The sequence below is a fragment of the Chiloscyllium punctatum genome, chromosome 9, assembly GCF_047496795.1.
Source record: "Chiloscyllium punctatum isolate Juve2018m chromosome 9, sChiPun1.3, whole genome shotgun sequence".
Taxonomy (NCBI): Eukaryota; Metazoa; Chordata; class Chondrichthyes; order Orectolobiformes; family Hemiscylliidae; genus Chiloscyllium; species Chiloscyllium punctatum.
Window position 1 is genome coordinate 37,026,590 of NC_092747.1, and position 23,084 is coordinate 37,049,673.

The 23,084-nt window shown below is 41.5% G+C and overlaps 2 protein-coding genes and 1 long non-coding RNA gene across 5 annotated transcripts in view; 1 reads left to right on the forward strand and 2 right to left on the reverse strand.

The window, feature by feature from the left end:
• The window catches only part of LOC140481292 (protein furry homolog), a 412,478-nt gene extending 407,026 nt beyond the window's left edge, over positions 1-5,452 (reverse strand). The window contains exon 1 of the mRNA XM_072577249.1: positions 5,325-5,452. The gene's annotated coding sequence lies outside the window, so the exon portion shown is untranslated. The remainder of the gene's footprint in view (positions 1-5,324) is intronic.
• A 113-nt stretch (positions 5,453-5,565) lies between these two features.
• LOC140481294 (uncharacterized) overlaps positions 5,566-23,084 on the forward strand; it is a 34,529-nt gene continuing 17,010 nt past the window's right edge. The window contains exon 1 of the long non-coding RNA XR_011961499.1: positions 5,566-5,680. This is a non-coding gene — a long non-coding RNA (uncharacterized lncRNA). The remainder of the gene's footprint in view (positions 5,681-23,084) is intronic.
• rxfp2b (relaxin family peptide receptor 2b) overlaps positions 18,929-23,084 on the reverse strand; it is a 158,282-nt gene continuing 154,126 nt past the window's right edge. For 2 of the 3 annotated variants that reach the window (XM_072577251.1, XM_072577252.1), the window contains one exon: positions 18,929-19,437. In XM_072577251.1, coding sequence (XP_072433352.1) covers positions 19,190-19,437 — 248 coding nt within the window. In that variant the 3' untranslated portion in view covers positions 18,929-19,189. The remainder of the gene's footprint in view (positions 19,438-23,084) is intronic. The other variant, XR_011961498.1, reaches the window with a different exon arrangement.

Sequence of the window (23,084 nt, forward strand, 5' to 3'; positions counted from 1 at the left end):
CATAAGGCAACTCAGATTAGAAGGATGAATAAGTGGTTTAAAAACTGTTGTTGGAGAAGAACGTTCCAGTCATGGGACCCTGGTACCAGTACTTGAGAAAGTGGGATCTGTATGAACGGGACAGTCACCATCTAAACTTCACTGATTTCTCCAACAAGGGAAAAAGTGCCTTCCTGTCTAACCTATCAATGCCTCTCATAATCTTATATATTTTATTCAGTATCCTCTCCTTCAAAGAAAACTGTTATTTATGTGTTATAGTTGATATATTATAAGGGGCAGTGTCCGTTTAACAGGTGAATCATATGGCACTAGTGAGTCGAGAGTGTGGTGCTGGAAAAGCACAGCAGGTCAGGCAGCATCTGAGGAGCAGGAGGATCGACGTTTTGTGCAAAAGCAAGTCATCAGGAATTCTCAGGAACAGGAGAATCGACGTTTCGGGCAAAAGCCCTCCTGATGTGCTTTTCCAGTACCACACTCTTGACTCTAATCTCCAGCATCTGCAGTCCTCACTTTTGCCTAGTTGACACTAGTGAGTGTTCAGCCAGTGCTTATGGCTTTATCTTTTACAAAGTGCACAGTTTCGGAATAAAAGCTTCATTGTTGGGCTGCAGCAATGACAAGTTCACATGTTCTTAGTTCATACAGAAGCATAATAATTGCCCATTACAGAATAACTGGTGACAAGGGGGAATTGGACAGTGTGAGAGAGCATGACAGAGCGACAAAGAGAGGATTTGTTTTCACTCAGTGATATACTCTAATATTGGACCAACAGGAGAAGAGCTGCATCCATCTTCGGACCTGGTAAGTTAGAGTTGGGGAAAGGACTGTAGACAGCTTGTTCCCGAACAAAGAAATGAGAAAATTCAAACACTAAACAGGAGGAAATCTTGAGAACCCAAGCTGTGGAGCTCACCATGTGAGAGGTCTCAGAGTCAGGGAGGGAAAACCAATTCCGTATTCAGCATTAGAAATTAATGAGGAACTGTTGCTATTCAGCTCAAGGTGCAAACCTAAGGAGATAATACCAAATTTAAGAAGATTTTGAATGTAAAAATGGAACTCTTTGTGCACTACAAATTAAAATCAAAATGGAGGGCCAATATGGTGCTACTGGATCATTTGAAGAAAAATCAGAATGTTGGAAGGCCTGCTCTGAAAGATTCAATTATTATTTCATGGCAAATAGAATTGCAGATGAATTGATAGTACCCATGTCCCTGAGCAATGTAAGCAGTAACAGTAAGCCTTTAATGTACTTAGAAGCCTTATCCTGCTGAACAAACCAGGAAACAAAATTACCAGAGGTTAATTGATATTTATGTTAGGCAGCATTTTGGTGAATCTCTTCTGCACCCTCTCCAGTGCAATCACATCTCTCCCTATGATGTGGATGCCAGAACTACACACAATACTCTAGCTGTGGCCTGAAAAACACTTTACACAGTTCCAGCATAACCTCCCTATTCTTAATCTTTGTGCCTTGGCGAATAACGGCAAGTATCCCAAATGCCTTCTCAACTCCTTTATTTGATTGTTCTGTTATCTTCAGGGACCAGTGAACATGCAGACTAAGGTCCCTTTGATCCTCGATGCTTCCTAGAGTCCTACGTTTATTGATCCTGCCCAAATGCATAATCTCATACTTATCAGAATTGAATTAATTTGCTACTGATCATCCCATCTGGCAAGGCTGTCTATATCCTCCTGTAATCTAAGGCTATTCACCTCACTACTTAAAACCCCACCAATGACTAAACACAAACTTACTGATCAACCGTCATACATTTAAGTCTAAATCATTTACATATACCACAGACAGCAAGATGCGCAACACAGATTTCTGCTGAGTCCCACTGGACACATACTTCCAGTCACCAAAACACCCCTCGATCATCATTGTCTGCTCCCTGCCATTAGCTAATTCTTGATCCAATTAGACAAATTTTCTTGGATCTTATGGGAACTTACTTCTACTGTGAGTCTCCCATACAAGACCTTATCAAAAGCCTTGCTGAAGTCTAAGGAGACTACATCAAAAGCAATGCTTTCATCTACACACCTGGTCACCTCCTCTCAAAATTCAGTCAAATTATCAGACATGACCATCCCTTAACAAAACCATGCTGACTGGTCTTGATTAATCCCTGTTTCTCCAAGTGCTGATTAATTCTGTCCCCTCAGAATTTCTTCCAATAGTTTCCCCACCACTGAGGTTAGACTGACTAGCCTGTAGTTTCCTGGTTTATCACTTCCTCCCTTCTTGAATAATGGCACCACATGGACTTTCCTCTAGTCCTCTGGCACTTCTCCTTTGGCAAGTGAAGAATTGAAGATTATTGCTTGCCCCTCTGCTATCTTCACCCTTACCTTACTTAACAGATTGGGATACATTTCATCAAACCCTGGAGATTTATCTACCAGACCACTCACAACTTCCTCTCTGCCTATGCTAATTTCTTTAATTATATCTCGGGCTTTCACCTCAATTTTGATACCTGCATTGTCCTACTAATGAGTGAATACTGACACAAAGTATTTATTTAGAACCCTACCTATGTCCTTTGTTTCAATGCACAAATTATCACCTGTGCTTCTTACTGGGGCCTACTCTTTCTCTCATTATCCTTTTCTCTTGATGTACTTCTAAAATTGTCCTTTAATTTACCCATCAATATCCTTCCAAGCTTCATTTTTGCTCTCCCAGTTTCCTTCTTAAGTTTCCCCTTGTACATTTTAACTCCTCTGGGGCTTCTATTGTTTAAGCCCTCAATATCGAGTGTTGAGAATTACCTGAATGTCACCATCTGCCTATCACTTGCTGCAAAAATGTTTCATAATATCTCTCAACAGGTTGATTAGGAAAATATCTGAAGGGTTCTAGTAGACACTTTTGATGCCTTTGAAAAAAGGTGGGCATTGGAGACAAGGGGTATAGAATGGCTTATTTTGCCATAAAACTCCATTTTGATTTAATCCCCTCCCTCTCCATATACTTTTCCTTCATTTTTATTGTCATTGCATTGGCCCTGACTGGCTTTGCATGTAAATTGATAATTTAGTTTGATACACAAGTGATTTGTGGTAGAGGAGAAAGTTTTTAAAAAATAACACGGAAGTAAAGAAACCATTCAGAGGCGTGTAAAAACATCCTTTGATATAAAAAAGGGGCTCTTGTTGTACCATGATAGTGTCACTACCTCTAGGCCAATAGGCCTGGATACAAGTCCCATTTGTTCCAGGGATATGTAATAATGACCCTGAAGAAGTTAATTAGAAAATGTTGGGGTCCTGAAGCCAGCAAGAGAAATCCTACCCCCGGTATAAAAAGTAATAAACTCTCAACTCTGGGAAGCAAAACATTCAAATTGTGAAATGTGATAAACTTTAACTAAAAATGTTAAGGGTTTCCAATAAAGGGACTCCTGTGGCACAGTGGTAATGTCCCTCTCGCTGAGCATGGAAGTTTGGATTCAAGTCCCATCTACCACAGATGTATGTCAGAAGAATTCTGAACAGATTGATTAGAAAATGTCTAAGAGGCTCTAGTGGCACAGTGGTTGTGTCCCTATCTTTTGGCCAAGAGACGTGGGTTCAAGTTCCACCTATTCAAGATTTGTGTCATAACCTGTCTGATCAGGCATTTTAAAATATCTCTAAGATGTTGGAGTAGGCAGCTCTTGCAGCACAGTGGTGGTATCTCTACCTCTGATCCAGGAGGTGAAGATTCAAGTCCCACCTGATCTAGAGATGTGTAATAACTTCTGTTTATAAGCTATCTTTGACATTGGAGCAAGTGTTCTTGTAGTGCAATGATAGTGTCCCTACCTCTATACAAAGGGATCCACATTCAAGTCCCATCTGCTTCAGAGGATTGTTATAGAAAATAGCTCAGACATTGAAGCAGTAGTAGGCCACTCAGCCCATCGAGTCTGCTCTGTCATTTAATGAACTCATGGCTGACCTCAGCTCTACATTCTTGTTTTACCCCCATAAATTTTGCTTCCCTTATTGATTCGAAATCTGTTAATTGCAATCTTGAATATACATAATTACCCAGCCTTTTAACTCTTCCATGATGAAGAAGTCCACAGATCTGCTAACTGAGAGAAAAAAAATTTCATCTCTATCTTAATTGAGTAACCTGCATTTATACCTTCTGGTCTTGGAACCTTTTAGGATAGCAATCTATTGGAAAGGAATCTCATATATTCTTCACATCATCAGCTTCTCAAACACAACAGTATAATCAGCACACTTGAAATTCTGTTTTAAGAATAGCTGTGTTATATATGAATGGTGATGCAGATTTTTAAAAAAAATTATGCAAATCTTATTATGGGCTACAAAACAACATTTGCACATTAGCATTTAAACACATCCGCTTCCGTTCTGAAGTTGTTGCACAAACTGTACCATTAGCTTCATTGTTATTTTGACAACAACAGCAAATTACAGAAGAATGCAGAAGAGCAAATTGTCACTGTACCTTTCACAACCTTAAGTCCTTCGAATCAGTAACTATATCAATTTTTTCTATTTGGTAAGCAACTCTAGTTTTCCACCTAAAAGTTTCTGCTGCCACTGGCACGTTGGTGTGATCCTTTTAAAATGTTTCTACAAACATCATTTCTGCATCAGATCCGCTTCTATTTTCATTCTGCATTCTAATTACAATGTAATTACAATACGATAAGGCAATTAAGCCTTTAAAAGAATCTCGATGCCAGGAAAAAGGAAGAGGCAAAAACTCGACAAAATAACTTGGTTTAAATTATCTTCACCAAGGATCACCAGCACATTTAATGTAAAAAATAACGTGTTTAGAGATCAGTTGGAGGATTTCAAATTGCTTTCTGTTTACACATACGAAATACACACGTTTCTGTTAATGAAAGGTAAACACCCCCATAAAAACAAAGTCGAAAGCTTTCAATAATATATATTTAATTAAATGTAACCATGGAGATTGGAGTCGATATTTATTATTCATGAACTGTTTTATCATTTATTTTGAGTAGAGATGATGTGGTAAACAAAACCCTATCAGACCAGTTGAGGTTCAAAACAATGAGTTGGGGTTCGATGGTAAAAGGAGAACCAACAATAAAGTGATGATCGTTCTCGGATATTTATCTGAGAAGCAAATTGCATATTTTTCCCACGAAGCTACAAACTGCCAAAGAACGAAATGTACGCTGACTTAAAAAAACAAACGGCAGGATGAGAAAATATTTCTATATATGAAATAAGAATTCAGCGACGGTTTAGTTCTGTGTGAACAGCATCTAGATGTGCACAGCAAACATACAGTTACATACCGCTCGTCTGTTATGTCCAGCTGTCACCATCACTCAGTCTCGCGCTGGCCGCCGTTAACTGCCATTGGTTCCACTCCAGCTGTTACGGTTCCCACAGCGACCGCGTTAGCTCCTAACTCTCCTCTCAACTTCAGCCGATCACCACATGGCCCGCCTCCCCCTCCCACTTATTGGCTAACCGAAACGCCGCGCGGTAGAGGTTTTTAATTGAGTGGTCCATTGCAATTTCCATCAAAACAGTTTCCGCTTCGCCACCCAGTTGTCGGCGGCTTTCACCCGCTCCAGCGCGAGAAGGTTCCACCTGGGTCTTAAAGCCTGCAGCGAGCTCATCGTTGCCACCGGACTCGACATCAAAGGTATCTTGCTGGCACGGCAACCTCCTCTTTTCCAACCCCACCCCCAACAAATTAATGAATGGCAGTCTCAAGTTCTGAAAAGGGATGACTGGATCGGAAACATTAACGTCATTTTCTCTCCACAGACGGTGCCAGAACTTCTTGAGTTTCTCCCACAATTTCTGGTCTTGTGTTTTTTCAGATCTCCGGTTGTTTTATTCTGGTAAAACTTGGTTTGCGGCGGACAGGTTTTCGATGTGCAAATGTCGAAATTCTTTAAACCAAGCTTCTAAGAAATCCATGTCGATATAAGGGTTTCTGCTCTAATCTCAAGGAGCGCACATGCATTTTGTTTAAGAACACTTCCCCCCCCCCCCCCCCCCCCACCTCTGTATATCTGAAGTCTAAAATGTTGTACTGATAACAAGTTGATTCATTTTCTTTTCATAGAATAATTGAATTATGGACCGTCAAACTGAAGAACACAGCTTTAATTTGGTAAAAATCACACAACACCAGGTTATAGGCCAACATCTTTATTTGGAAGCACTAGCTTTCAGAGCGCTGCTCCTTCATCAGATAGTTGTCACCTGATGAAGGAGCAGCGCTCTGAAAGCTCGTGCTTCCAAATATGTTGGACTGTAACCTGGTGTTGTGTGATTTTTAACTTTGCACACCCCAGTCCAACACTGGCACCTCCAAGTCTTTGAATACTCAGCGATTAAATTCAAATATACTGTAGGATAGCACATTTTAAGGAATATTTAACTGTGTTTATTCAGATGTTAATATTCGAACCCCATTTAGATGAAGCACAGAGGAGGGCAAGGATGTAATGTACTCTGGATGGGAGATTTCTATATCCGTGGCCAAGACTTGCTTAGCGGCACCACTTGAATAAAAGTGAAATAGTGTGGATGCTGGAAATTTGAAACAAACCCAATGGTGAAGACACTCAGCAGTCCACAAGTAACTGCAAACAGAAATAGAGTTTGTTTCGAGTCTTGTATGACTTCTTCAGAACAGAAAGGTGTTGAAAATCTTTAGTATATATTTTCGATAGCGGCGGATGTCCGGTGTAAAAGACAAAGCGAATCGTAATACTGGAGAAAGAAAAAAAGGAGTGGAGAGATTGAATCCTCCATACTAAGAGCAAAGTAAACAAGACAAAAAAAAGACAAAGCTGTGACGGGAAATGAATGGGAGGGGATGTGGAGAATGAAAGAAAAATAGATAACAGACAGAGTCAGACAGTCATAAAGATTTCTAGCATGGAAAGAGACCCTTCAGTCAAAGTCATCCATGTCGACTAGAAATCCTATATAAATCTCATCCCAAATGCCAGCATTTGGCCTATATAAATCTAGTCCCATTTTCCAGCATTTGGCCCATATCCTTCTAAACCCTTCGTATTCATATACCCATCCAGATATCGTTTAAATGTTGTAATTGTACCCAACCTCCACCACTTCCTCTGGCAACTCATTCCATACACACACCTCCCTGAAAAAGATGCCCCTTAGGTCACTCTTATATCTTTCCTCTCACCTGAAATGTGTGCTATCTAGTTTTGGATTCCCCCACCCCAGGGAAAAGATCTTGCCTATTTACCCTATTGCATTCCCCTCATGATTTCAGAAACCACTAAATGCCTCTGCTCCAGGGAAAATAACCCCAGCCTATTCAGCATCTCCCTATAGCTCAAACCTTCCAGCCATGGTAACATTCTCGTAAATCTTGTCCAAACCCTTTCAAGTTTCACAACATCCTTTCTATAGGAGGGAGACCAGAATTGCACACTAAACTCCAGAAGTGGCGGAAACAATGTCCTGTACAGCTCCAACATGATCTTCCAACACCTATACTCAATGCGCTGAGCAATAAAGACAAGCATACCAAATGCTTTCTTCATTATCCTATCTACCTGTGACTGAACTTTTGAAGAATTATTAACCTGCACTCCACGATCTCTTTGTTCAGCAACATTCCCCAGGACCTTACCATTAAGTGTATAACTCCTGCCCTGATTTGCCTTTCCAAAATGTAGCATCTCACATTTATCTAAATTAAACTCCATCTGCCACTCGTTGGCCCATTGGCCCATCTGACCAAGATCCCGTTGTGCTCTGAGGTAACCTTCGCTGTTCACTACACCTCCAATTTTGGTGTCATCTGCAAACTTACTAACCATATCTCCTACGTCCTTATCTAAATAATATTATGAATGACAAAAAGCAGTGGACCACCACGGATCCTCCTGGCACACGATTGGTCACAGGCCTCCAGTCTGAAAAGCAAGCCTCCACCACCACCCTGTGTCTTCTACCTTCAAGCTAGTTCTGTATCCAAGCAGCTAGTTCTTCCTCTATTCTATGTAATCTAACTTTGCTAATCAGTCTATCATGAGGAACCTTGTTGAATGCCTTACTGAAGTCTATATAAATCGCATTAACCACTCTCCTCTTGTCAATCCTCTTTGTTACTTCTTCAAAAGTTTCAATAAAATTAATGAGACACGATTTCCCAGGCAGAAAGCCATATTGACTACTTCTAATCAGTCCTTGCCTGTCAGATCTTTTGAAGGGTTTTTCGCAGCAAGGACAGATGAGTTCTCTCACTGTATTTTACTAAATTCACCACATTAATTATCTCCCCCTGATGGCATCCTCATGTCTGAATCCAGCCTGATCTTATCATGCACAACTCCAAGGACAAATTGCCACTCAAAAGATGTCTGAAAGTACGGACACAAAGGGATGAAGCTCTATCTTTCAATGCCATGCACCTTGACAATCACTGGCATTTCAAATCTGCCTTGATCTGTCAAGGACAGAATCAGAATATGTCCAAGAAGGGGAAGATGGCACTGTGATTCTCCAGCAGGGACCTGGAGATCCTGGTGGACTGGGCAGCGCAAAGGAAAGGAGACCAATTCCATAAGGTCTGTTGGAGGAGACTTTGCTACCAGACCTTGGCAGCCTGGTTCAAGGTTGCCACCTGGGTTAGTGTGATAGTCAGGGTATGGGTGAATGGCCACTAGTACTCTAAGAAGTTCAATGATCATCACCGCTCCACCAAAGTTAAGTGTCACACTCTTCTCGATGCTATTTCATACTCACTCACTCTCTGCTACTGCACTCACCTCTCTCCAAGGATCATGCTCTGCTACTTTCACTATTGTCTGGATCATATTCACTTACCGTTCCCAACCATTAACTTTGCAAAGTCTCTGTGCTATCTCCTCACTCCCTTAGAATACTCCAGCATTTTTCCCATGACCTGCGGTGCTATGCACTTTCATTTCACTCAATCCCTCCAATTCTCTTATTATAGAAGACATAAAATGATAGAGAGAAGTTGGCACCCAACATTACGTGCCTCACCCCCTACAAGAAGAGAATGCTGGCCCTCACAGGTAAATACTGGGGCAATGCCTGCAGGCTTACAGAGATCTTTGTCAGTCTCATTCACTGCACATTGCTACTGGGTGTGATTCCTTCTGTGTATTGTGTCTTGCAGGTAAAGCTAAAGTCTATCACCTCCACAGTGAAATGCCTGTCTCTGCTGAAGTCTTTCATCCATCTTGTCCTCAGAGGATGAAAGGATGCAGAGGGAGCACTGGCTCCTGCACCTCCCCCCCCCCCCCCCCCCCCTTACTTCCAAACTATTGTCTGGATCATATTCACTTACCGTTAACTTTGCAAAATCTCTGTGCTATCTCCTCACTCCCTTAGAATACTCCAGCATTTTTCCCATGACCTGCGGTGCTATGCACTTTCATTTCACTCAATCCCTCCAATTCTCTTATTATAGAAGACATAAAATGATAGAGAGAAGTTGGATACCTCAATGGGAAAGTTAGCAGATGAGCACAACCACTGTCACAGCTCCTGAACTGGCCAAGGAAGAAATGCCCAGGCTGCTGTCACTCACAGAGTGTCAGAAACCAAGCACCTGCCCAGGCCCAGAAGGAAGAAGTCGCTGTACTGTTGGAATTCATTCATGCAACGGGAGGAACAATATTTTGAGGCTCAAAACCATTACTGCCCAGAAGTTGCAATAATACTGCAGCAAAACATGTGACCATTCGTCAGGTTGGCTCAGAGTCTGCTTGGTATGGTGCACGCACCTGCACTTCAATGTCCCAGCCATTGACCATCAGGACTAAAGGTGTCATGACATGATGATGGGGAACATGGTGCATGCTGCAGGTGCCTGGTCTTCACAAGGGGATGGGGTGTAATGTAATCAGTTTCTGATGTTATTGAATTCAATATTGAGACCTCAAAGTTGTAAAGTGCCTAAGTGGAAAATGAAGTGTTGTTCTTCAAGCTCATGTAGTGCTTTATTGGAACATTACTGCTGTCCCAGGTCAGAAATGTTAGCATGATAGCCAGATAGTTTGTTGAAATTGACAACAGCTGGAGGTCAGGGGTCATTCCTATGAAGAGAACAGAGATGGTCTCTTAGTTGTTTGGTCTCACCAATGTAAACAAGACTGCATTTGAGAAGTGAATGCCATAGACTAGATTGAAAGAGGTACAAACAAAATACTGCTTCAACTGGAAGGTGTGTTTGTGGCCTTGGACTGTAAAGAGGGAAGAGCTGAATGGAAAAGTGTTACATCTTCTGTGATTGCATAGAAAGGTGCCATGGGGGCAGTGATACCACAGGTGCACCTAACCTTAATTAGATAGACTTTTGATTGACAAGGAAATTGCAGGTGGGTGGGGTTCCAGTGGGAGGCAGACAGGTAAGTGGATTTAAGGTCACAATCAGATCAGTTATGATTTTATTGACTGATGCAGTAGATTCTAGAACTTGACTGACTTATTATTGCTTATATTTCTCATATTCTTAAGTCCAGTAATGAAAGGTGATGGACAGTTAAAATAACAACAGCAAGGAAAAGGAGTCTCAACAAATATCCATATCCTCAAAAATTGAAGAGCCTTTCTTATCAGTGCAAAAGACAATGTTGAAGTGTTTACACCAGCTTCAATTAGCAATGCCATGTGAATGATCCATCCCATCCTGTGGTCCTTAGTAACAAAGCCACCAGTCTGCAGAAAATGTCTGCCTGTATTCCTGATGAAGGGCTTTTGCCTGAAACGTCGATTTTGCTGTTCCTTGGATGCTGCCTGAACTGCTGAGTTTTTCCAGCACCACTCTAATCTAGAATCTGGTTTCCAGCATCTACAGTCATTGTTTTTACCTAGAAAATGTGATTTACTCATTGTGTTATCAAGAAAATGCTGCAAGCTCCAGATATGGTAAGTACTATGGGCCCTGATAGTATTCTGGTAGTGGTACTGAAGACTGATGCTTCTGAACTAGTTGCACCCCTGGCCAAACTGTTCCAGCACAGTCATGACATTGGCATCTTCCAGACATCATGGAAAAATTGCCAAGACATGTCCTCTCAACAAAAAGCAAGACAAGTCCAAACTGACCGATTACACTTCATCTATCTTGATCATCAGTAAAGAAATGGAGGGGTCATTACAGTGCTATCACCCAGCACTTACTCAGCAATAACCTCTTTGTTTCTGCCCAGATCATTCAGATCCTGCCCTTGTTGTTACCTTGGTCCAAAAATGAACAAAACCGCTGAACCCTTTTGCATAAGGTGGCTGGCCCTTGACATGGACACAGTGTAAAGGCTATGTTTTAGTTTTCTATACTTTTAATTGTGGACTGAAATGCAAAAAGGACTGTTTTAATCCTAGATCTATTTCAATTTAGTGGCTACTCACCAACATGAGAATATGTGCTCTGGTGCTAGATACTGGGGAATGCTTTGACAGTGAGTCATCTAAAGCTACATCCTGCTCCTCCCAGATATAGAGCTGTTCCTCAGTCTGTGGAGTTGTCTGCTCTTATTTTGAGTAGCTCAACAGAGAAAAAATAATTAGAAAATGATGTGTATTGCATCATTTGCTAGAATGGAGCTCTAGTGACCTCTGATCCATACATGAGTATTAATCCTTTTGACTGAAAACAAAAAATGATAGAGATCATAGCAGATCGGACAGCATCCATGGTGAGAAAGCAAGCTAACGTTTTAAGTCTAGATGACTCTTCATGAGGGAAAGTGAAATATGGAGGGAGCAGCATTATGCAGTAGCGCAGAGGGGGGAGGTGTTGAAGTGCTGGGGGAGAAAGAATGTTGACAATTCAAATTAAGTGATCAGAATGTGAGATAGCGGAATAATAACACATCTAACTGCCAGACTGGAAAGAACAGACAGTCCTACTGGAGTGGGGGGGGGGGGGAAGAGAGGACATAGTGACAGAGAATGTAACAAGCAAAGCTAAACAAAGGAAAGGAATGCATTCAGAATCTGAAGATATTGAACTCCATATTGATCTCAGAAGGTTGTAATGTGCCTAGTCTGAAGATGAGATGTTGCACCTCCAGTTTTCGCTGTGATTCAAGAGAGCATTGCAGCATGCCAAGGACAAACAAGTTAGAGACAAAAAAAACTGCAGATACTGGAATCCAAGGTTGACAAGCTGGAGGCTGGAAAAATGGAGCAAGCCAGGCAGCATCAGGAGATGGAGAACTCAATGTTTTGGGTGTAATCCTTCTTCAGGACTGGAAGTGACCCACCCCCAAGTCCTGAAGAAAGGTTACACCTGAAACAAGGACAGACAAGCGGGCATGTGAGCAGGACACTGTGTTAGAATTACTGGCTGCATGAAGGTCATGGTCATGCTTGCAGAAGGACTGGAGTGCTCTGCAAAGCAGTCACCCAGTCTGCATTTGGTTTCTCCAATGTAGAGTAAGCTACATTGGTGCAGTGAATACAACACACAAGATTGGAGGAGGTACAGTTGAAATGCTGCATCATTTGGAAAAACTGTTTTGGCCTTTGGATGGTGAGCAAGGAGGAGCTGAAGGAGTAGGTGTTGCACCTTCTACAGTTATATGAGAAGATGCAGTGGGAAGGGGAGGTGGTATTGGTGGTCAAAGAATTGGCTAGGGTGTCCCGGAGGGAATGATCCCTGTGAAATGCAGATGGAGAAGTGAGAGGAGGATTTGTTTGGTCATAGCATTCTGCTGAAGTTGTCTGAAATGTCGGAGAATGATCCTTTGAATATGGAGGCTGTAGGGATGAAAAGTGAGGACAAGGGGAGACCTGATCATGTTGTTATGAATAAAGGGAAGGGGAAAGGGCAGAAGCTTGGATGATAGGTTGGATGCAGATGAGGGCCTTGCCAACCAAATTGGGCAGGAAACCACCCTTATGTTAGCAGTGCTGTTTCAGGTGGCATCATCCAAACACATACGATGTAGGCAAAGGAACTGGGAAAAGGGATGGAATCCTTGCAGGATGTGGGGTGGAAAGAGCTGTAGTGAAGGTAGATATGGGTATCAGTGGCTTTGTAGTCAATGGCAGTGGACAGTTTATTTTCTGAAATGGAGATTATGAGCTCAAGAAAAGGGAGGGAAGTATCGGAAATGGATGATGTGAACATTATAGATGGGTGGAAATTGGAGGCAAAATTAACAAATTTTTCAAGGCCAGGCTGGAGCATGAAGTGGCACAGAAACAGTCATTGATGTACTGAGAAAAGAATTATGGGAGGGGGCAGTGTAAGACTGGAACAAGGATTGTCCCACATAACCCATAATGAGGCAGGTATAAATGAGATCAAGGTGGGTGCCCATAACCACTCCTTTGACTTGGCAGAAATGAGATGAATTAAAAGAAGAATTGTTTAGTGAGAAAACAAGTTCAGCCAAGCGAAGGAGAGTGGTGGACAGGGATTGTTCAGGCCTCTAGTCAAGAAAAAAGTCAAAAGCTCTCAGGCCATCCTGGTGGGGAATGGAGGTAAAGAGGAATTGAACATCCATGGTGAACAGGAGGCAGTTGGGGCCAAGGAATTGCAAATTGTCAATATAGTGGAGGGCATCAGAGGAATTGCTGATGTAGGTGGGTAGGGTCTGGATAAGTGGAGGCAAGATGGAGTCAAGGTAGGAGGAAATGAGTTTGGTGGGGCACGAACAGTCCGATACAATGGGCCTACCAGGGCAGTTTGGTTTGTGGATTTTGGGAAGGAGATAGAAGCAGACTGTCTGGAATTGGAGACTACATGGTTGAAGGAAAATGGGGGGTGGGGGGGGTGGGCTGGTGGAGGAGAGATCTCTGGAGGTAATTAGGTCACTGACAGTCCTGGTGACAATGGTTTGATGTTTGGATGTGGGGTCATGGTCCAGGGGTAGGTAGGAAGAAGCATTTGAGTGTTGGCATTGAGCCTCTGCAAGGTAGAGATCAATGTGCCAGACTACCTTTGGCAGTGGGTTTGATAACAATGTTAGGATTGTATCTCAGAGAATGAAGTGTAGCAATTTTGAAGGGAACAGGTTAGAGTTGGTGAGAGGAGCAGAGATATTGAGACAGCCAATGTCACACTGGCAGTTTTCAATGAAGGGATCAAGGTCAGGTAAGAGGCCAGAGGAAGGGATCCAAGTGGAGGGTAAAGACTGGAGGCGGGTGAAGGGGTCAATGGAATGGGTTGTGTGGAATTCTGCCCGAAGAAGTGAGCACAGAAACGGAGGCAGTGGAAAAACAGTTAAACATCATGGCAAGCCTGAAATTTATTAACTTGTGAGACATGAAGCTGAGTCCTTTGTCGAGGACAGTACATTCGGCCTCAGAGAGGGGAAGATCAGGGGGTATGGTGAAAATGTGGCAAGGACTTGGGTTTGGGTGAATGACCTCTGGGGGGGGAGAAAAGGATGGTACCTCAGGGTTGGGAAGGGATGGGTAAGGTGTTGACTTTGAACGATGGGAGGGGAAGGGGTCTGAGAGATGGAAAGCTGAGGATGGTGCAGGATGGATGTTGGAGTCCATACGTTGCTGGAGCTTGTGTGCCTTGATGCCTGAGAAAAAGAGAAAAAGTCTTTTGTTGAAGCAACAAGTGAAACGAATGATGAAGTCAAACTGGGGAATGGCACCGCTTTGAGAAAGGGTGAGTCAATGTTGCTGCAGAGTGGAGTCAAGTGTGCGCACGTGATGGCGCAGGGTATTGGTCATAGATTGCCGGATGCGTTGGGAATAGCAGTCCAAAGGACATTGGATGTCATGGTGATGCTTGTAATCATGGGTGAACTTGAGACATGAAGGGTGAAACATAGTTGAAATCCATATGGGGTAAGTCATTGGCAGTCACTGAGGAATGAAATATGGCTATGAAAGTGAGTTTTGGCAACACCTTGTTGAACACTAGCAGTGCAATGCAAAGCAATGAAAGAGCATAATGAAAGAGATAGCCAGAGTTCCTGTCAGAGGGAAGAGCAAAACCTCTTCAGGATGGGTGTTCCTTGAAGAGACGTGGCATTCGATTAAATACATTGTAGGAGCCAATTACTGCAGATGCTAGAATCTGTACTGAAAACAAAAAAATGCTGGAGATCACAGCAAGTCAGGCAGCATCCATGGGGAGAAAGCAAACTAAAGTTCCGAGTCTGGAGGACCTTTCATCAGAGCTGAAGTGAAGTATGAAGGGGGCAGCAGCATTTATGCAATAGTGTGAGGGGGGCGGGGTGTGTGCTGTTGTTGGAGTGCTGCGGGAGAAAGGATCTTGACAGTTCAGATTAAATGTTTGGAATGTGAGAAAGGCAGACTGATAGTGTGTTTAACTGCCAGACTGGAAAGAACAGACTGTCCCATTGGAGAGGGAAGGGTTGGAGAGAGGACGTGGTGACAGAGAATGCAACAAGCAAAACTAAAAGACAAAGAAGGAATGGGTTCACAATCTGAAGGTGTTGAACTCCATATTAAGCTCAAAAGATTGTGAAGTGCCTAGTCTGAAGATAAGATGTTACTCCCCCAGTTTTTGCTGGTTCACTGGGGCAATGCAGCATGCCAAGGACAGACTAGTGGGCATGTGAGCAGGACACTGTATTACAATGACTGGCTATAGGAAGGTAAGGATCATGCTTGCGCATGAACCAGAGGTGTTTGCAAACAACTACTTGAAATGTTAGCTTCTTTTCTTTGCATGGATGCTGCCTGACCCGCTGTCATCTCCAGCATTTTTTTTTTCAATACAGATTCCAGCATCTGCACTATTACGCCTCTTGTTTGCTTCAGTCTTTCATATGTCCATCTACTTAGGGGCAGCGCAATGGCTAAGGGTGGCATGGTGGCTAGGGGTGGCATGGTGGCTCAGTGGTTAGCACTGCTGCCTCACAGTACTAGGGACCCGGGTCCAATTCCCACCTTGGGCAACTGTCTATGTGGAGTTTGCACATTCTCCCCGTGTCTGCGTGGGTTTCCTCTGAGTGCTCTGGTTTCCTCCCATAGTCCAAAGATGTGCAGGTTAGGTGAATTGGCCATGCTAAATTGCCCATGGTGTTAGGTGCATTAGTCAGGGGTAAATGTAGGGGAATGGGTCTGGGTGGGTTGCTTCTCGGAGGGTCGATGCGGACTTGTTGGGCCGAAGGGCCTGTTTCCACACTGTATGGAATCTAATCTAATCTACTTAGTCACCCGCTCTTTTGTGTGTCCATTCCTATCTCATCATCTTCAATGGAATTGCCTCATACTGTTTTCCAAGTTCGGGAGCATCGTCTTTTATGGGAGTCAGGAATTTAGGAACATGGCACCATGGCTTCACACAAGATGCCAATGCTGGTGGCCATTTGACCAGTGAAGCTAATGTCACTGCAAACAACCACTCAGAAACTCCAGTTAATTTGCAGGCTCAGGGCCATTCTTTGAGATACTACCATATCTATGAAGGGCATTGCTGCAGTCTGGCCCCATTTGTGATGGCTAAGTAGATATTTCATTTTTAGGAAGCTCACCAACATGTCAGACCTTAAAGAAAGCGAGGTATTATGCATTCACCTTGGCAGACTGCATGATCATTAATTTGCTTGCAATACCGCACCTAAGGTTGAGTGATGAGCACATGGTTGCTGACTTCCTCAGTGATCTTCATCTTGCCTTAGTTGATCTAGTGGTGTGTCCTGGACCTGTTCTAGGAAAAAGAAGAAGCTTCTGTTTTACTTTAACAACCTAAAGAAGCTGTGCTAAACCACAGTGCCAGCCAGAATCTTCACTTTGCCATTCTTTGACATGCCTTCTTTCTCAGTCCTCCACTCAGGTTTCTTTATGGTTGGATTGAGTTCAAAGAGTGTTGCAAATGCTTTAACTATGGTGCGTGCACATCCAGTGGTATGGTCTTATGTTACCACTGCCACTTATTGGATACCTCCTCCACCTTTTGGTAGTTAATTGACTAGTTGCCACAAAATACTGATTCCTAGCCTGTTCCCCCCCCACCCCCGCCAAAAAGCAGAGGTATCCATCCAATGGTACGACCTTTGACTTTTCCACAAAATTCAACCTTTCTGCATACCAGATGGTTATTCTAGGACTGGTATATTATCTGAAAAACAACCATTCAGTGATCTCTACTGACTACATCAGTAATGCTTAAGCGCAGTTTACGTTAAGTAATATATGTTCAGATGAGAGAAGGGGTAACGTGTCTAGTTTAAATTAAACAATTAAAACTGTAATACCCCCTTCTCAATGAATCTTTAGTTCAGCAATGTCTGTTGAGCTTGAGAACTAATCCTCAAAATCAGATATTTTTTTTGGGCTCTCCAAATACTACCTATTAGTAGAACAACATGTGCCCATGTGTAGGTCCAAGCATGCAGCAAACCAGCCACTACTGGTCTGCCTGATCCCGTTAGGATTTAGATCAAAGTGGTGCTGGAAAAGCATAGCAGGGCAGGCAGCATCCGAGGAGCAGGAAAATTGATGTTTCAGGCAAAAGCCCTTCATCAGGAATTCTGATTTCCAGCATCTGCAGTCCTCACTTTTGCCTGCCTGATCACATTAGGGATTGATGCAGAGGGACTCCAAGTTTCTGAGCACCCATCCCTGGACAATTCGCCTAATAAGATTAAGCAGAGGTTTTACACAGGATCTGAGGAAACTCCTGACAATACAGCAATTTAATGTAACCAGATCTCCATCATTTTCTGGGTATTCCCAATTTTTCCCATCAGTGTTGAAACAGAGACCAACAGAACTCACAAGCAAATTTGTAATCAATATAGCTTTACAAAGAAATATAATAAGTAAAAAAAATTTGAAAATTAGGGTGCATTTTTCAAAAATATTGTTGCAATAACACTGTTCAAAATTCTTCATTATTAGATTGCTACACCACAGACAAAGTAATTTGTGGCATGGTTGTGATTCCTAATTTGAGTCTTTTAAACACAAGCATGCCAGGAACTCAATTGACTAACAGGACAACAGTGAGGGAAATTTTGTATCCATGCTACTTTTTCCATATGAATCTATCTAGCTATAAAATTGACACCCAAGAGGTAGAAAGTGAGGACTGCAGATGCTGGAGATCAGGGCTTAAAAATGTGTTGCTGGAAAAGCACAACAGGTCAGGCAGCATTAAAGGAGCAGGAGAATCAACGTTTCGGGCATAAGCCCTTCTTCAGGAATGAGGGGGGTGTGCCAAGCAGGCTAAGATAAAAGGTTGGGAGGAGGGACTTGGGGGAGGGGCTAGGGATTGCGATAGGTGGAAGAAGGTTCAGGTGAGGGTGATAGGCTAGAGAGGGGTTGGGGTCGGAGAGGTCGGGAAGAAGATTGCAGGTCAAGAAGGCGGTGCTGAGTCTGAGGGTTAGGACTGAGAAATGCAGGTCAAGAAGGCGGTACTGAGTTATCCTGCTCCTTTGATGCTGCCTGACCTGCTGTGCTTTTCCAGCAACACATTTTAAAACCCAAGAGGTAGAGGAAATTAAATAAGTGACTATTATATGTGTTTTTTTTTAAAGAAGACAATAATAAAGAAAGGTGAATTGGAAATAGACAAGAATGGGAAAACTAGAAAATAAAGAAAAAAAGCAGTAGTTTTTAGTCCTTAGATTTAAAATGTTTTCAATTAATATTTAATTTGGCAGTGCAGTGTTAATATTACAACTGATAGTCATGTTGGACATTTAGATGATTTTAATATATAATATTAGTGTTGGTTTCTGCACTAAATGTCTAAAGAAATCAATGACTAGCTGAATGGCTCTGTAAAATTTCAGGGCTGTTGGTTCTCTGAGCATGAAAATGAAACATGAGGTGCAACATATCACAACTGAATAAATGAAGCAGAGATTTCTCATTGTTTTTCACTAGCTGCTCATTTTAACTTGAAGTTCACAAAATAACAAAACAGTCAAATTGAACTTAAAATTATTCTTGTTAAAATAGTATTTTCATGGTCATTTTTCTGTAGAACATATTTATATTGAAAAGAGAATAGTACTAATCACCAATATTGTTTAAAGTTTTAAGATAAACTATTTTCAGGTAGCAACAACTATTTAATTCTAAAGACATTTTGCTTTCTTCAAACACCACAGATAATAATGAAGGCACCCTCAAAATATAGGCAACAATTACAATATTCAGTGATCTTCTTTATAAGCTGATTTATACATTTCCTTATAAGTCATGCTCCCATACTTGATGTTAATATTCCACAATGTTAGTGATGTTGTGAATTCATTACATTTTCAATGGCAGATACTCTCTTTAAAAATCCTTGCTTAACAGATGAAGTTGACTGTCTTGAAGAACACTCTGCCCACATGCCATTTCCATGATTCTTTTGATGTTTGCACAGAAATTGTTTCATCTTTTCTCTGAAGAAACTGGTTGTGAGTGTATAGAGAATTGGGTTCAATGCACTGTTTATCGGGAGTATAAATATTACTACCCAGGATGTTATTGTTCCTGGAAAATGAAGAAAACACAAATAAAAACGTGTTTACATCTTTATAACTGTTGATGGATTGAAATACCGAAAAAAGTTAAATTACATTATTACAATGATAGAGCACATTTCACATCCCCAACTGCTTTACAGCCAATGAAGTTCTTTTGAAATGTTGTCATTGTTTACAAAATGTAGTAGTCAATTCACATGCAGTAAGCTCACATAAATAGCAATGTTATAAGGATCAATTAATTTTTTGTGATGCTGATTAAGGGATAAATACAAGCCAGGACACTGAGATTTTTTGAAATATTGCCATGGGATATTATACTTCCACATCATAGACAGGACTTCAGTTTAACATTTCATCTGAAAGTACTTTGTGAACCGCACTCACTGTTAGCTTAGAAGCTTATGCTCAAGTCTCAAGAGTGTAAATTAAGCCTACAATCTTCATGGATGACATTTATTGCTTTTAATTAGAGAAAATATATAAATGATCTAAAAACACGAATATTAATACAAAGCAGCTATGTATCATCCTCATGTGCCAAACCAATGGCACGTGTATGTTTTTTTTCATTAACTAAATGTTGATAATAAGTGATGTAATGACTGAAACCTTGCTTTTAAAAATGAGTTTAACTTGAGGACAGTGCACTATTTATATGAAGTTGTTGGCATTGTGTGATTCCAATTAATACTTAGTCATACCATTCCACACCAGCAGATGACTCTAGTGTACTTTCTAACAATTTTAAATAAATAAATTGAATTCATGCTTTGGGTATTAAAAGAAACAGGTAAGAAAACTTCAGATGTATTAGAAAAACATTTCAAAGTGGTCTGAATTCATAACAGTAACTTTAAATTGAAAATGACACTTAATTATTGAAGAAGGGAGGTAGAGAGAAATCACTTAATGAGTATCTGGAGAATGTCCTTCAGCTGTTCACATCAAATAAGACACTGATTGTATATCGTCAGCCCATGCTTGCAAAACGTGCAACACAACATCAACACAGTGTCCAACATTAGATAAGAGTCAACAACTGACTAACATTTTCTGGCCAAGCCTGCAAAGTATTACGCTAGCAGTCAGTTTAGAATGGGCAGTTGAAGTGTGATGGCACTTGAGCATACCTGGATATCACGTATGTTAATACACAGGTACCTGTTCTTTGCAAGGAGAAAGAAGATAATACTGCACCTGTATACCATTTACTGGTTCATTTTTCAGGGCAGTGCCTTGACCAATGAGAGGCAACTTGCCTAGTTTAAAATTTAAACAAAACTTGTTAAGTGTCATTAATTAGTGCATTCTCCATAGCAAAACGTCTAGCAGAGTCCATTTCCTCACCAATCAGCATTCTCCTTTCATACAGTATAAATTATGTTTTTTTTCCCCCGAAGAGTGATAAACTAATGAAATATCAAGATGGGACAGGTGAAATCCATGGACAAAATATGTTTTTGGTTGGGCAATATTGAAGGTCTGTGCTTCAAAATGAAAATTTAAAAACAGAAAACCATTTGAAAACCAAATGAAGTTTGGCCATTTTCCTCATTGCTAGTTGTGGAACCTTGTGAGCAACGTAGCTTTGGATTTCTCTACATTGCAATAATGGCTATGCTTCAAAAGTATTTAATTGATGGTAAAGGCAGTTATATAGGCACACACAAACAAGGAACTTGAGTAGGCTATTTGGCTCCACAAGCCTGCTCTGCCATTTAATAAGATCATGACTGATCTAATTTTAACTTCAAATCCAGATTCCTATCTACCTCAGATAACCTTTCATCCCCTTGCTTACCAGCAATCTATTTATCATTGCCTTAAGCATATTCAAGACTCTGCCTCCACTGCCAGTTCAGGAAGAGACTTCCAAAACCTCACAACTCTCTGTGAGAAAAAAAAATTGCCTTATCTCTGGTTTAATTGGGCACTCCTTTATTGAAAAACAGAGACCTTTAGTTCCAGATTCTCCTGTAAGAAGAAATAGCCTCTGCACATTTAACCTATAAAGACCCCTCAGGATCTTATATATTTTAATAAAGTCACCGCTTACTCTTCTAAGTTCGAGTCTAGTCTGGCCAGCCTTCCTCATAAGACAACCTGCCCATTGCAGGTATTTGAGTAAACCTTCCAATGCATCTTCGTCCTTCCTTAAATAAACTGACCACTACATGGAGAATATAGAAGATTAAGATACAGAATACCTACGGTGTGGAAACAGGTCATTTTTGAGACAGTCAAGATTCTTAGAGAGCTTAACACGATAGATCTGGAAAGGTTGTTTCCCCTTGTGGGAGAGTCTAGGACCAAAGGGCATAATCTCAGAATAAGGTGTCATACATTCATTGCAGTGGGTTGTGAGCATCTGGAATTCTTTACCACAGAGGGCTGTTGAGGCTGGGTTATTAAGAATAATCAGTAAGGAAATCAAAAGTCATGGGGAAGTGGCAGGAAATGGAGTTGAGGATTATCAAATCAGCTATAATCTCATTGAATGTTGGTGAAGATTCAATTGTCTGAAAGGCCTACTTCTGCTCCATGTCCTGTGATTTTATGATCAAGTGTGCACGGTAGCCTGGATGTGGTCCTACAGGTGCCCTGTGTACCTGAAGCATAACATCCACAATTTTAGCCTTCACTTTATTTTCCCAATTACCTTCATGTCATCAGCAGGTTGGGCAGCCATACTACCCTTCCCTTCATAGTACATAGAATACATAGAATCCCTACGGTGTGGAAACAGGTCATTTGGCCCAACAAGTCCACACCAACCCTCTGAAGAGTAACCCACCCAGACCCATTCCCTGACCCTAATGCTCTACATTTCCCCTGATTAATGCACCTAACCTATACGTCCCTGAACAATATGGTCAATTTAGCATGGCCAATTTACCTAACCGGCACATCTTTGGACTATGGGAGGAAACCGGAGCACCTGGAGGAAACCCAAACAGACACGGGGAGAATGTGCAAACTCCATACAGGCAGTCGTGTGAGGCTGGATTCAAACCTGGATCCCTGGTGCTGTGAGGCAACAGTGCTAACCACTGAGCCACTGTGCTTTATATAATTTCTAAACAGTTGAGGCCCAATACCAGTCCCTGTGAAGCATCACTCACTACATTTTGCCAACATGAAAAAGACATGAAAATCTATGTCCAATCTCTACTTCCTTTTAATCAGCCAATATTCTATCCATGGGACTTTTACCCCAAGACATGAATTTTTGCTTTCTGCACAACCTTTGATGTGGCACTTTATCAAATTCCTCTGGAAATGTAAGCACAATACACCTGGTTCCCTTTTTTTCCACAATACATGTTGTTTCCTCAAAGAACTCCAATGGATTGGTTAATCATACTTTTCCTTTCATTAAACCATATTTGTAAATAGTGGCACAGGGATAGTTAAAGGTAAAGTCACCATAATCCCAGAAGACTATTGTTTCATTAGAGAGAAACAACTAGTCATGTTTGAACCTGAGGGTCACAAAGCCTTAGCAAGGAGAGAAGCTGGTGCATGAATTGACCTGGTGATTAATTTGAACTTATCTAAGAGCCCTGCTATAACTTTGAGAATAGTGCTACCATTGGCACTATTTTCCCATTTCATAGGAACTTCTCTAAATAAAGGGAATTTTGGAGATTT